The 14,350-nt window shown below is 37.4% G+C and overlaps 1 protein-coding gene across 1 annotated transcript; it reads left to right on the top strand.

The window, feature by feature from the left end:
• Nucleotides 1-6,114: 6,114 nt before the first annotated feature.
• LOC101303266 (probable indole-3-acetic acid-amido synthetase GH3.1-like) lies at nucleotides 6,115-8,498 on the top strand. Its single transcript, XM_004287934.1, has 3 exons — nucleotides 6,115-6,463; nucleotides 6,569-6,670; nucleotides 6,841-8,498. The coding sequence occupies exons 1-3, from the start codon at nucleotides 6,144-6,146 to the stop codon at nucleotides 8,216-8,218; spliced, it is 1,800 nt and encodes a 599-aa protein (XP_004287982.1). The 5' UTR covers nucleotides 6,115-6,143; the 3' UTR covers nucleotides 8,219-8,498.
• The last annotated feature ends 5,852 nt before the right edge of the window (nucleotides 8,499-14,350 follow it).

The raw sequence follows: 14,350 nt of genomic DNA, 5'->3' as shown, positions 1-14,350 counted from the left end.
TGTGCTATTAACACTCTCCATGAATGATGATAGCTAATCATGAAACAAATTTAAGTGACATGTTTGTAAATAAATTTAAAAAGTGCGGATAAAAAAATAGATGTGGTGTGTTAATAGCAAAAAGTGATGTATTAATAACATCACCCTAAATTAATAATATTAAGACCGATAAAAAAATACTATTTAATCAAGGTTATTAATTTATCGAGGTCAATTTTACACTAATTTCTCATTTTGGGATCGACAAAAAAATATTATTTAATCGAGATTATTTATTTATCGAATATTAAATTATCAAGGTTTTTTACTGTAGTTTCAGATCAGAAAACATCAAAAAACACGTTTAGCTAGTCAAATGATTACCCCCATTCTCATGATAATGTTATTTGACGATTGTGTTTCTATGTGCAGTTTAGATGACTAAATAAATTTTAGTTTTGTATATGAACTTGAATTCAACAGCTTAGAGAACATTGAAAGATAGTTTTTCATCTTTTTAAGCCCTACACTCAATATGATCAATTAATTAATTACGCGCGCATCCAATCTTCATAAATCATAACCAAAACATTCATTTTGTAAGTCGAATTGAAATTCCTTTCGATATATATGATCACCATTTAGAAACAACCTATTATATGCCAACTTAATCAACTGCGACTCACACACAATCAATTTCATAAAAACAAAACTATATCCACAACCCTAGCTACTATCCTTTTCCTTTCTGTTGTCGAGGGAAACAGCAACTCAGGAAATTAGGGCCCCAGGAGCACCAAAATATGGAAGTACAGTCGATCCTGATAGCATAGTATTCCAAAGGTAATAAAGGAGATAGTTTCAGGTCCAGAATGCATGATATCATCACCTAACTAAAGTTTGAAGCAGATCGAGTAGCATCTGCTGCGATAGGATAATGCACTACTGAGTGCCCATTCTGGTCTGACCAGAATTGGGCAGATAAAATTATCACCCCTCTGATCGATGCTAGCTACATGGGTCGGAAAGATAGATAGAAATTAAAAAGCACAAGCATCCCAAGTTGATGAATGCGTATATAAGATCAAGCAGGAATAACCAACCGTACGTCAACTTGTCAGACATGACGATGGGAAGGATGTCTCTCCAAAACAAGAACTCTGTGTGATCATCATGTTTGCTGTTAGCAATCAATTTACTACGTACAGAAACGAAACGAGCTAGCTGTACAATCTGTCCTTGGAAAGCTAGCTACAAGTTGAAGGAGCGAGAAGGGATAACTTTACCTTTCACAAAGGGTTAAAACGTACGCGTGAGAGAGCTGGTAAAATCTTTGCAGGAAATTTACAGAGTGATCGAGCTAGCACTACTCTTGTTCATTGATGTTCTGATCATTGTGATCTGTATATATGCAGTAACATCATGCTAAGATTTCAAGTTTGGGAAATCTACAAGAACAAAAAGGAAAACCTCTTATTTCATCTATCTGGTTTGTATCCAAACGTACAGATCTCTTGTACTTCATAAAACCTAGCTCCACTTCGAATCGAGCAATATCATGATGATCATGCCATTACAAGGATTTCCATTGTTCATATAGTTGTCTTTCTCTTTTACCTTGTTGTTTTTGAGTTTCACTGTTAAGGATACATATCATTTCATAGATTGCAATGGACATAATCAACAAAGGATGTGACTTTGATAGATGACTACATGCATGTTGACCCCAATAAAAACATGTATATCAATTAATGCACTCCATACATATATTGCCTATCAAATTGTTCATATCTCATTTTCTCCTTTTTTCTTGCCTGGGTATATGGGCACCTAAACGTACTAGCTAGCAGCTAGACCATTGACATAAGGATCCCAATCTATATACAAGTCGCAATTCGATCAAGTTTGTCTTCATCAACCCCATGCCAGCAACACTGATTACTGATATATGCAAAATATCCAGTTAAATGTGTCATTCCATTTCCTGCGTGGTTTCAACCGAGCTAGGGATCAAGTTTTACACTACTAATATTACTGCTTCTACCAAGCTACCAATCAATCCTACTTACCACGTACACCTAAATTGATATGGTACAAGTACAAGACGTACCTTGCTTAATTACCTCTAAAGCTCTTTGTGACTTTGTAATCTGACTGTCTTGACGAGTGGCCGGCCGCCAGAGACGGCCGCCTCAAGGAGCAGCCCTTAGGGCCGGCCCTGTAATCAGTCAATGAAGCTAGTAGTAGTTAATTAGGCGGGTGAAGTTTACCGTAAAACTTTATTACTTACAGTACGTAGTACGTACATTACGTTACAGAAGCAAGTTTTCAGTTTAACGTGATATTCTAGGTTCAGTTAATTGGATGGACGGTCATTCTTTCGCTAGATCTCAAATGTAAGACTGGTTTTTGACATAGGGTCTCTAAAATGTGGCAAGACATTGAACCAGATGCATATGTATTTTGAGGCGGAACATGGTGAAAATGCTTTAAACTAATTACAAAAGGGCGGCTATATATACTTGCACTGTTGATGTCTGATACTTCTTAATTTTGGCACTTAAATCTGGATTGAATTGCAGGAATCATGTTTTTTAGGTATTAGATATTGCAAACGTGAATTTGATGGTGGAGGCTTTTTGTTTTTTAGACTACCAATACAAGCTAGCTGTGGATCCGAGTCTCATGCCATATTCTAGGGACAGTAATTCAAATGGTGCTGGCATGGCAACTGTACGTGTTTTTCTATATATCCTAGTACTTGGATTATAATAGCGAATATATATGTTTGATTATATATTAATTGGCATGGTTAAACAATTATCATTTTACGGTTTGATCATGTCGTCGTTCCATTCTGACCATGCCTTTAACCTAGTTTGTTTCTCCAAATCCATCATTTCGATCAGCCAGCCATCTTGACTATCTATGATGTTTGTTTCTCTTTGAAATGGTAAAAGTCAATTAATGTTAGGAAAATCGAAAGAGTTTCGGTCAAGCTTAATGTTGTTACGTTTCGGGACAATAATTTGTCTAAAGTACATATATATGGTTAAATCGTAATTTTACAACTGTGTTCCTCCGATTATTTGTTTGAATATATGCTTTTCACTTGAAACTTCCACACGAAAGGAAATGTTGGCTTTCTATATGCCTCGTGTCTCACTAGTCAAAACATTCATGAGCAAATTAATTGTATTTGGCTCTTACATGTCCATGACCCCAAGTCTTTGCTCTAGAGACGTATATAGTTGTTGGCTGGTCAATCTGAATAAAATTTGTTCCTAATGTCTATGATATTCTTGTCAATCTGAAACATTTGAATCATGAGCATCACGTATACCAGACTACTATACATGTAATCATATTTGTACTATGATATTAATTTTGTGGCGTGTTTCATAGCAAAGTGATGAACCAATTATATATTGTCTGAATAAGGTTAATATTTCGTATTCAGATTAGCGAGTAATGAATACAAGATTGTTACGTATCTGTATATGTAGACTTGTAATTTTAGTTGTTAATGGAGTCGAGCACGTACTCTTTTGCCCTTCTCGAGTCCTAAATCCACATACAGATCGAAAAGTGAGTTAGTTCATTCTATTGAATCATCCCTCCTTCATCTCCGGCCATCATCCGGATACTAATCTCTTTGGCGTAAAAACATGTCAAAGTTTGCAAAGCTAAGAAGACGCTCTTATTTGAATAAAGTGTTTGAAACTCAGCCTAACTAGGAGGCTCTCAACCTCACACGCCGGTATAGTTAATTGTTTTGATTATATATTAAGTAGTAGTGTTTAGCAACATAAGAATTACTATATATAACAGTTCCTATCTATCAGTCATTGCCAAAATTTCCAGTGGATTCGAATGGGTTAATGTGTGTCATCATCATGCCTTATCTCTTTTAACTTAATATTCTGCTACATCCATACCTAATCTCTGTCTTGTTATCATCTTTGGTGGTTTGGTGCAATATATTTATGCCCTAGATATCTCTGTCAGTACAATTATAATGTCGTCGATGACGTCCCAATGGCTTAAAGCTCATTGGTTTTGATCTAGCGGCTTGTGGCTCTACATGTAAAATGATGATTCGATGCGTATGATTTCTTTGTTGTTTTGGCATGGTTTTGATTCAACTTTATCCAAGTTAAATATTGATAGGAATTTCAAAAACCTTAGATTAATTAGTGAAGGGAATATGATTGGCACAACGCTACGTACGTACAACATAGTCTTTGTCCTCCATATTTTCTTTTTTCTAGAAATTGCATACAATCATCTCGCAGTTTCATATATCTGGTTTCTCTTTGTTCCGACGTAACTACTTCTTCTTCAGGCTAAATACTGGATAGATAATATTCTAATAACATGCATGACATAGCTAGGAGATCGACGTATTCCATCTCAATACCGCTATTTTTTTAGTCTGCAACGTAACAAGAAGTTATATTAGTTCTAGTGTATTAGAAATGAACTAGCTAGGGTATATATAATGATCGTCGATCAATGCTGGAAAAACTACAATAGTGTACGTACGTGTAATGTTTTGCTCGAGTTATTGACTATCTTTCATTTGTAAATGAGGGAATTATTTATACCCGGAACACCACCTATCTTTCTTAAACCCTTTCATTTGAACACCACCTATCTTTCTTGAACCCATTTGTAAAGGAGATACAAAATCTTTCTTGAACCCTTTCTTACAACATTTACAATCCATCAATGAAAGTTATTATCTTCACACACATATATATTCGTAATTTTTTTTTAATCCATAGACATAATGACTCAGATCGAGTAATTGTAATTGGTAAATTTTAATATTCTTCGTTCAAATAGACCAAACCTGATGATACTATATTCACTACGATTGATTCCGGCACTGGCAGATCCTTTAAGGGGCGGAAGAGGGTTATGGGCGTCCCCGGGTGATCCTAAACTTTCTCATAATTATTGTACAATTATGTACTTGTTAGTATCAAGTTCAAAAATCTTGTAAACATTTCATAAATCTAAATCAAGTTCCGCCGGCGTCATGGGATTCCGGCAATAACAAATGACCTTCTTATACTTGAACCATAAAATTTCATTCATAATAGAGAGAAATGCAAACAATTAATAAACGCACGACTGAACCCTGTAAATATATATTCAATCTGAGAAATTAATTAAGAGATCAAAAACCTAAACCAAAACTATTCCATAGGATTCCATCCATGTCAATGTAACATCACCATTAGAAAAACACTAACATAATCTCCACAGATGATCATCCATCATTAATCTAATCACACCCATTTTAACTTAATCATTCCCAAAAGATAGCGAAGAAAACAATGTTGTTGTCATGCAACTGTCATTACGTACAAAAAAATGCAAGACATCTTCACCTACCCTAATGAACCCCCTAATACAAAATTAAACTATTTTAATTATTACCACATACAAAAGCCTATAGCTAGTTAGACATTTCTAACAATTAGACACCAAAACCCCCTCCCTAGCTAGCCCGGCCAACCCCAAAATCAAAATCATTAAAGGTCATTTTCATGGAGATTATCTTAATCACCATTCTAAAACACCCCACTAATTAAACCAATTAACAAACGCTAATTTAAGTAATAAGATTAATTATTGTTGTTCTAATTTTCCTCTTAGCCTTTTAGGGTTCCTCCCTCATTTCCAACACTACCACTCTCTCCGCCGGCAGCTCCCTAGTTTTCCAAAAAAAAAAAAAAAACACCAACAACCTCTTCGAGTGGTCCGGCTGACTGGTGGGCCCCGACTAAGCCTAAGCTGACATGGCAGCTCCGGCCTGGGACCACATGTCGGGCTCAGCTTAGCTATTTGACGTGGATGTGGGCCACCGTGTTCCCTGAAGAACCAACACTTTCTCGGACAAAAATATTTCCACTGTCTGCTACGACCAACTCGGATCCGTCAGAGTCCGTCCAAGTAACAATTGGTCCGGCTGTCAACGTGGCAACGCTGACGTGGCGCTCATGGAAGTTAACGTAAGCAGAGCTCGCTATATAAACCACCCTCCTTCACAATGGTCTGCACCACACCACCAATCTCAATCTGCTTCTTCCTCTTCTGATAGCTTCGATCAGTATCATCTCCATCATTTTCATTTCTTTGCAGCAGATTTGATCATGGCCGTTGATTCAGTGACTTCATCTCCTCTTGGCCCGCCGGCCACCGAGAAGGACGCCAAGGCGCTTCAGTTCATAGAGGAGACGACCAAGAACACTGACGCGGTGCAAGAGAGGGTTCTCGGTGAGATTCTGAGACAAAACGCCGAAGCCGAGTACCTAAAACGTTTCTGTATGAACGGAGCGACTGACCGGGAATCTTTCAAGTCCAAAATCCCGGTGGTCACGTATGAAGATCTCCAGCCTGAGATTCAACGTATCGCCAATGGTGACCGCTCTCCCATCTTGAGCTCTCGTCCCATCTCTGAATTTCTCACCAGGTAATTAATCAGCAAGAACTTTCTTACCTTCAGTTTTACTTTTATGGATGTTATATATAATGTAACGTTTGTTCATCAAATTTAATTATGATGATCTGCATGCAGTTCTGGTACTTCAGCCGGTGAGAGGAAACTCATGCCTACAATTCATGAAGAATTGGACCGCCGCACACTATTGTACAGCTTGCTCCAACCTGTGATGAACCTGTACGTATAATCCTTAATCCGTTGACTATTTCTACGCTTTTGTATTGTGTAATTTATACTTCCTTTGCTACAGTTTTGCGTGCAATAATTTTCTCGTTGTTAAACATTATTACAAGTTCTTAATTGGAATATATGTAACTGATTTTGGAATATACTGTTGATCTTTGTAGTTACGTACCGGACTTGGACAAGGGGAAGGGCTTGTACTTCTTGTTCATCAAGTCAGAGACCAAGACTCCCGGCGGGCTTGTTGCCCGTCCGGTTTTGACGAGTTACTACAAGAGTGAGCACTTCAAGACCAGGCCACACGACCCCTACAATGTCTACACCAGCCCCAACGAGGCTATTCTCTGCTCGGACTCGTTCCAAAGCATGTACTCACAAATGCTTTGCGGCCTCATTATGCGCAAGGAAGTTCTCAGAGTCGGGGCGGTCTTTGCCTCCGGCCTTCTCCGAGCCATCCGGTTCCTCCAGATCAACTGGCAACAACTAGCTCACGACATCGAAACGGGAACTCTAAACCCTAAAATCACAGATGCATCTATTCGAGAGAAGATGGTGGAGATTTTGAAACCCGACGCGGAGCTCGCCGAGTTCATCAGAAAAGAGTGTGAAGGGGAGAATTTAGAGGGGATAATCCCAAGGATTTGGCCCAACACAAAGTACCTTGATGTGATCGTCACCGGTGCAATGGCTCAGTATATTCAAACACTCGACTACTACAGCAATAGCCTACCGAAGGCTTGCACAATGTACGCTTCTTCCGAATGCTATTTTGGCCTGAACCTTAAGCCGATGTGCGACCCTTCCGAAGTGTCGTACACCATCATGCCGATGATGGGCTATTTCGAGTTCATTCCACACGATCCATCTGCTCCTCCTCTGTCCAAAAAGTCACCTCCAAGGCTCGTAGACCTTGCGGACCTGGAAGTCGGAAAAGAATATGAGTTGGTCATTTCCACATACGCAGGACTTTGCCGTTACAGAGTCGGAGACATTCTCCGAGTCACCGGCTTCTACAACGCCGCGCCACAGTTCCGGTTTATCAGGAGGAAGAACGTTTTGTTGAGTATTGACGCCGACAAAACCGACGAGGCGGAGCTCCAGAAGGGCATTGACAACGCCGCCGAACTCCTCCGTGAATTCAACACTTCTGTGGTGGAGTACACAAGCTACGCCGATACCAAAACATTCCCGGGACATTACGTCATTTACTGGGAGTTGATGGTGAAGGATCCGTCGATCAGTGCCCCAAGACACGAGGTTCTTGACCAGTGCTGCCTCGTAATGGAGGAGTCCCTAAACTCTGTGTACCGGCAATACCGAGTTTCTGACAAAACAATCGGGCCGCTCGAGATTAGGGTTGTGAAGAGTGGCACATTCGAGGAGCTCATGGACTACGCTATATCCCGCGGTGCGTCGATCAATCAGTACAAGGCACCGAGATGCGTGAACTTCTCGCCCATCATGGAGTTGCTGGACTCTAGGGTTGAATCGGTGCACTTCAGTCCGGCGCTGCCGCATTGGACCCCGGAGCGACGCCACTGAAGGTAGCAAAAAGGGGAAAAGGCCGGACAGTAGCAGCTTGCTTTGGTGATTCTGATCGATCGAGCTAGCTTTTTGAAAGTCTCTTTTCTTATATGATTTTTCTGTGTCTGTCTGTGTAATAAGTTTAAGTAATCTGATGATATGTGTTTGCTTGTCCAATGGTATCTTTGTCTTTGCTTTTTCCACCATGATCAGCTTTCTCTTTAGAGTTGAGGTTGGTGATGATGATGAACCAGTCCGATCCGGTTCAGAATTTGTAAATTAAAATATCTATTTGATGAATAGAATGCATGTAATATTATTGTTTATTTTAGATATATATATGGGATTGTTTTACTTGCATGGATTTTAGTGCACGTGCTAATTATTCCTTCTCTCTGGGTGGTAATCAACTAGGTTCTGATAATGATTAAGTTAATGAGTGAGTGATTAACCAAGTTAATTCGATCACGTACAACTAGCTAATCTTGGCTTAGGTTTCTTTATGTTTGGAAGCATATATATCACGAGCAGCTTCATACATATGGGGGCGATTCTTTGTCCCTAAGTACGCCGAAGGCTAGGGTTTTGTGTTCTCCAGCTAATTATATGTTGATGGATTCATGAAGTTTAGGATGGAGATCGAGGTGTGGTGTGAATTGCCTGTCATGCATAGCTAGCTAGATCGATGCTGCTCGATTTGAAAATGATGGGTGTCTACTGGAAATTGAAGATTCTGATTAACTAAAATGTGAAAACATTTCAACATTATGAGTAATATATAAAAGAAAGGTCCAACATGAGTATATATAAGAATCTACGTATATTTTTAGATTAATAGGACCTATCATCATGTGAATATATATATAGAGGCAGCAGGATATATGACTCGAAATGTTCAAGCAATGTAATATTGTCCTTACCAAATGTACATTACTTTTTTTTTTTTCTTCTTTTTTTCACAAGAATACATAGTGGCAGCTAGTGCGTGACTCATTTCATTGAAATCACAAGCCTAACAATTATTCTCATTTTGCTTTCTTTTAATTATATATGAAGTCTTTGCCTTTGGTCAGTGAATCTCATCATCATCACATATCAATCTTATTACTAGCTTACTGTTTTGAACTTAATTCTTCTCATCTATCTACGAAGGTATGACTCTCTGTCTTATGGTGAATATATGTATGTAGTTAGAAACTTAGAATTCAATTGAACATGGATATTTACTATAGTTTCTCATATATGCTAGATACTTGTTTAGTTGTTTTGTTCTTCTTTTGGTTTATATTATGTCAACACGATACGTACATGGGGGAAATGATTGAATTGACTAGCTTTTAAGAAATAAAAAAGTGATTGTCCGCACGAAATGTAGTTATTTTTCTATTGAAATTTGATGAAGACTCAAAATTGACGGGCGGAAAAAAAGTTCATATGCAAAATTGATCGGTTATTAAAGTTGAATCTCAATGCCTATTAGCAATGAAGATGGATCAAACATCCGCATATCTTTATTGTAAAGATTAATACTTTACAATTACTAATACTCTTAATTGATCTGATCGAGCTAGGATCTCAATTAGTTAGATCTCGTAACGAGATTGGATATTCTATTCTTAGTTTACATATGATCGATGATTAGTGCATAACCAATTAATAGAGACAAGTTTGGCGAGTTGAATTTAGAAATGGATCGTGTTGCCACAGTGGGAAGCTAGCTAACTCCAATTAACTTTAAGACGTACGTATTATCACGTCTCTCGTAATATTTAGGATTTGGACCTATATATATATGTGTGTGTGTGTGTGTGTATATATGTGTGTGTGTGTGTGTTCTAATTAATTAGATTGTTCTAAACTTTCCATGACAGCATGAACATGATGAGGCTATGCTCAAGTGATAAGGACTTTGATCACAAGATCCTAAACGGTGATCTATGCTTGTAAGTTTCAACTGATGTAACATATCTTCCTAACACATACTATTTTGGGCTAATAACTGGCTCAATCAAACACATATATAACCAAATCTAGCTTTCGTCGTAGTCCATCGATCATAATTCAAGTTCAGCTTTCGGTTTTGCCCTTTTCTATATGTCGACAGCCGAGACAAAACCTTCTATGGAGAACTATCACGACCGAATTCGTACCTAATGAGATTATAATTCTTTGGCACCATCAATATGAAACCAATCTCTCTTGTGTCTATCTACTGTACCCACCACCTAGATCAACTATTATGACTCTGAACTTTAGTGCGTATATAATACATACTTACATATCTTATGCAAGACTTTTATGTAGGAACCTAGCTTAGTTTAACACTATCCTTTTCGTGCAAGTCTGCCTAACCACATCCATATTTTGACGTACCACTAAACTTATGGAAGAAATGAATTACACGATGAATATCTGTGGAATGTTAATATGTTATGAGCTTAATTCACAAATAATTGATGAGAATTCATTTGAATATCCAAATTAAGGCCCTCGTGCAAGGATGGTAGTACACGTGCTATACACCAACATACAGATCTACATTGTTAATACTTCGATGTTCATATATAAAATAAGAGATTCAGATTTGTTACGACCCAAATCAGTACGTGTTTGGGGTATTATTGGTTTGGAATCACATCATGAAGCTTTTAGCGGGTGGTATTGTTTGTTTGTTGCAAGTATATGATAGCTAGTCTTCTGATAATTCGATCCTCACAACAACCCAGCTGAATCTAATTTTCGAATTAGTAAACTTTACATGAGTATTAATTCAGCAAAAGTTGATGATGAGGGTTTAGGGTTGAATGGTTGATGACGATGTAATGTTAATTTGCTGAATATGAGGTAACACCAGGCTAGGGTTGTTAAATTGTTAAACACCAACACAATTCATATGCGCTTCTCTTTTAGTTTCTTGAACAGGTAACAATAAAGAGGTGAATAATCAGTATGTCTCCAGCAAAAGTGATTATATTTGTACTGTGCTGTGCTGGTCCGCCTGGTCGGTGGCTGAAAAGGCTTAAAGGTTTAACCCTAACGCTAAACACAATCTGGCCGGCCACAAAGTTCCAAAATAAACTCTCATCACTCATTAGTTTGAGCGAATGCATTGCATCACTGATCATATATTAACTAACTCTGGTTTGATTACGTAAAACACATAGTGAGATAGTCAAGGAGACAACCATAATCTTCTATTGCAATCTTATGTGATGATTGTATTGTGATGCTATGGAATTCATAGAAAGACTATCTCTCAACAAATATAGAAAGACTTTCTCTCGTTTTTTGTTCGACAAGTATAGAATTACTTTCTTAACATGATTATATAAAACCTGATCTTCTGTGGCACAGGGATGGGATTAATCTTTAATAAATATGTTTAAAATAGTTGCAATTCTGACCTAACAATTAGTTAAAACCTAGCCTAGTGCAAGCAACTTGGATTTTCAGTGTCTAATTATAATGTGAATCTGTGTACAATTACTTGAAGACAAATTAATAACTGCATATATCACACCGCCAGCACCATACCTATGTATAGTAATAGCAATTATTAACAAATCACACCTATAATTTAGAGGAGCTAAAGCTTGGATATATATAGCTGAAACTTATAAAAGTATATATAGATCCAACCAAAATGAATGAATGTACTTGATGCGTTTCACGCTGTGAATAGCGCTATATATACAAAAGGAAACGTATATATATATATATGTCTGCATCATTTTTCTTGCATGTTTAATGCGCATGTCACTGATCGAAGGGAGAAATAGTTTACAAAGATATAGATTATGCTTCGTATATAAATGAAAGACAAAATAAACCAGTTTTGAATCTGCTGGTGTATGGTTTGCATGCTCAGTCGGCAGAGACAGAAAAAGGTGGGAAGCTATTTTCTTTGTTTATGTTAGAAAACAAAAGAGAAAAGCATTATTGCCAAGCCATATTCGATCAAGGACATTATTGTACGGGTTTCTATTTCAGATGTTATATATGTACAACTGGATTGCATCATTTGCATGCACAGCAGCTAAAGCTGCATCTCTAGTTGGCTTTTATAAAAAGGACCAAAATAAATACTGCTTTTTATGTTATTATTCTTACAGTGTTTTACTGCAACCATTTCTTGCTCTTGTTCTTTCTCTATCTCGATCTGCTTTTAAGCTATCTTTTACTGCAACCAATTCTAGCTTTCTCTATATCGATCCCATGTAAAGCTAGGGTTTGGGTTTGTGAACTTTGAATTCGAATGATGATGAGTTTAATTACCTCTTTCAAAAAGAAAAAGGAATGTAATTGATCGAGTAGTGCATAAAAAGAAAAAGAAAACAAATTGCCAATATCGATCAGACTATAATTGAGTAGTTACAGTCAAGTTTTTTCGTATGCAGCATCGAAAAGAAGATGAATGGTGTAAAGTTTGTGTGCGCCTTCCAGAAAAGTAAGGAGCACTTTGGTAAAAGTAGTTTAGGGATACATATGAATGATATGATTAACAAGCGCTCCCTTAAACTCAACTTTCATGTTTAGTTTCTAATTCGCCACCATCGTAAATCTGATTAAATCACCGAAATTTTATAAGTTAATTTCATCATAGCATCCTCCGCAGCTCCGCTACATACACGATACTCATAGCCATATTATGGATTGAAGACTGACTTGAGATCTCAGGATATCTGAATTGTGTAGTTCACGTACAATTGTAAATCGATGATTGTTTCATAAGGGGATTTTATTCAGTATGATTTCCATATTATGCTTCAGTAATTATTGGGGACATGCAATGCTACTGTGCAACCATGGCCGGCCTGTGCAGCATCTGAATCTGCTTCAAGAGCTTTGTCAATCACTTTTGTACACTAGAACAACATGTAGAATTAATAGTGCTTTCATCAAAAGCATGCCTAAAAGGAAGCCCCAATTTATATGAAATCCAACGCTCAATGCAAAGTTGCAAACAAAGCAGAACAGTAGCATATGTACTTGTCCCGTTCTGTTGGTGTTATTGTTAATTAGCTTTACAACTTTAGGCGGCAGTTCATCGGCTTCTTTGTAAAATCACAGCTAGCTGCTGCCACAATCTTTCTCTTCTCTGACATTATAAACATCATAATTGTTGTGAGCTTTCTCTTTTTGCCGCCTTAAGGCTATTCCTTTCGGGGAGGACCTCCATTCGTGCAGGAGCGTTCCTCTCTGAAGTTTTGATGTATGCCTGTCACAAGTTAACCGAATTCGATCAAAGGGAAATCGTTTATCATTTGGTTAGCCCCTTAGCATCTCAATTTTATTTGTTGGACGGATTGCACATTATTGATTAAGTAGTTACGCACCAGCTACATGACGGATTAACTGGTATTGGGATCTAATTTCACAAAAAGCACCCAATTTCTTGATCTCCCACAACTTTAAGGCTCTAATTCATTACTACGATCATATGATTCTAACAATTTAATGATAGTCTGTCTTTCATTCGTATATTCTTTTAAATATTTCGCTTCTTAAAAAAGGTGGCCCGTTTGCCATGTCATGATGCCGATGAAACTTAAATTTATATACGAGACACCTTCTTTTGTCACTTAAAAAACCAAAGATACACTTAATTATTTGAAAGCATGTAATCAACGGTTGGACAAATTTAATGAACGAACTATTATACTAAGTGATCTCTTATACTAACTAAAGATTATGGAACAACAAAAGTTTATACAAATAGCCCAAAACCACAAATGAAGTTTAAATGTTTTGAAAAGCCCAATGATCTGAAGACATCTTGATGGAAGAAAGCCCAAATGTAGCATGGTCCATTGCAGAAAGAAAGTGGATTATCTATTTAAATGCCCATAATTCCATAAATTTCTGCCATGTTGAACTTGTATGCCGTTCAATTGGAAAGCCCAAGCAAATACAAAGTTTTGTGGCTTTGTCACAGTTTGACTTGGAAACTCAAACTGACATTTGCATCCTAATTTCAAAGCAGATTCAAAATTTATATGATTCCCAGTCGACCTTAAAACTGAAACCAAAATCATAATAAACCCAATCAGTTTTGTTCTTCCACCTCAACTTGAACTTGACCATGTTCCCAATTCCAAATTTGGAGTTTGGATTACTTCCCACCAGGAAAAAAAAAAAAAAAAAAAAAAA

This window comes from Fragaria vesca, linkage group LG1 (genome assembly GCF_000184155.1).
Source record: "Fragaria vesca subsp. vesca linkage group LG1, FraVesHawaii_1.0, whole genome shotgun sequence".
NCBI lineage: Eukaryota > Viridiplantae > Streptophyta > Magnoliopsida > Rosales > Rosaceae > Fragaria > Fragaria vesca.
Note: the sequence above shows the minus strand (reverse complement) of the source record. Positions and strands in the feature narration are given on the sequence as shown.

What these genes read in the sequence shown, in the direction of transcription:
- LOC101303266 (XM_004287934.1), top strand. Translation starts at nt 6,144, where the DNA reads ATGGCCGTTGATTCAGTGACTTCATCTCCTCTTGGCCCGCCGGCCACC. An exon ending in ATCTCTGAATTTCTCACCAG is followed by an intron (nt 6,464 to 6,568) that starts GTAATTAATCAG and finishes ATCTGCATGCAG; the next exon opens with TTCTGGTACTTCAGCCGGTG. An exon ending in CTCCAACCTGTGATGAACCT is followed by an intron (nt 6,671 to 6,840) that starts GTACGTATAATC and finishes TGATCTTTGTAG; the next exon opens with TTACGTACCGGACTTGGACA.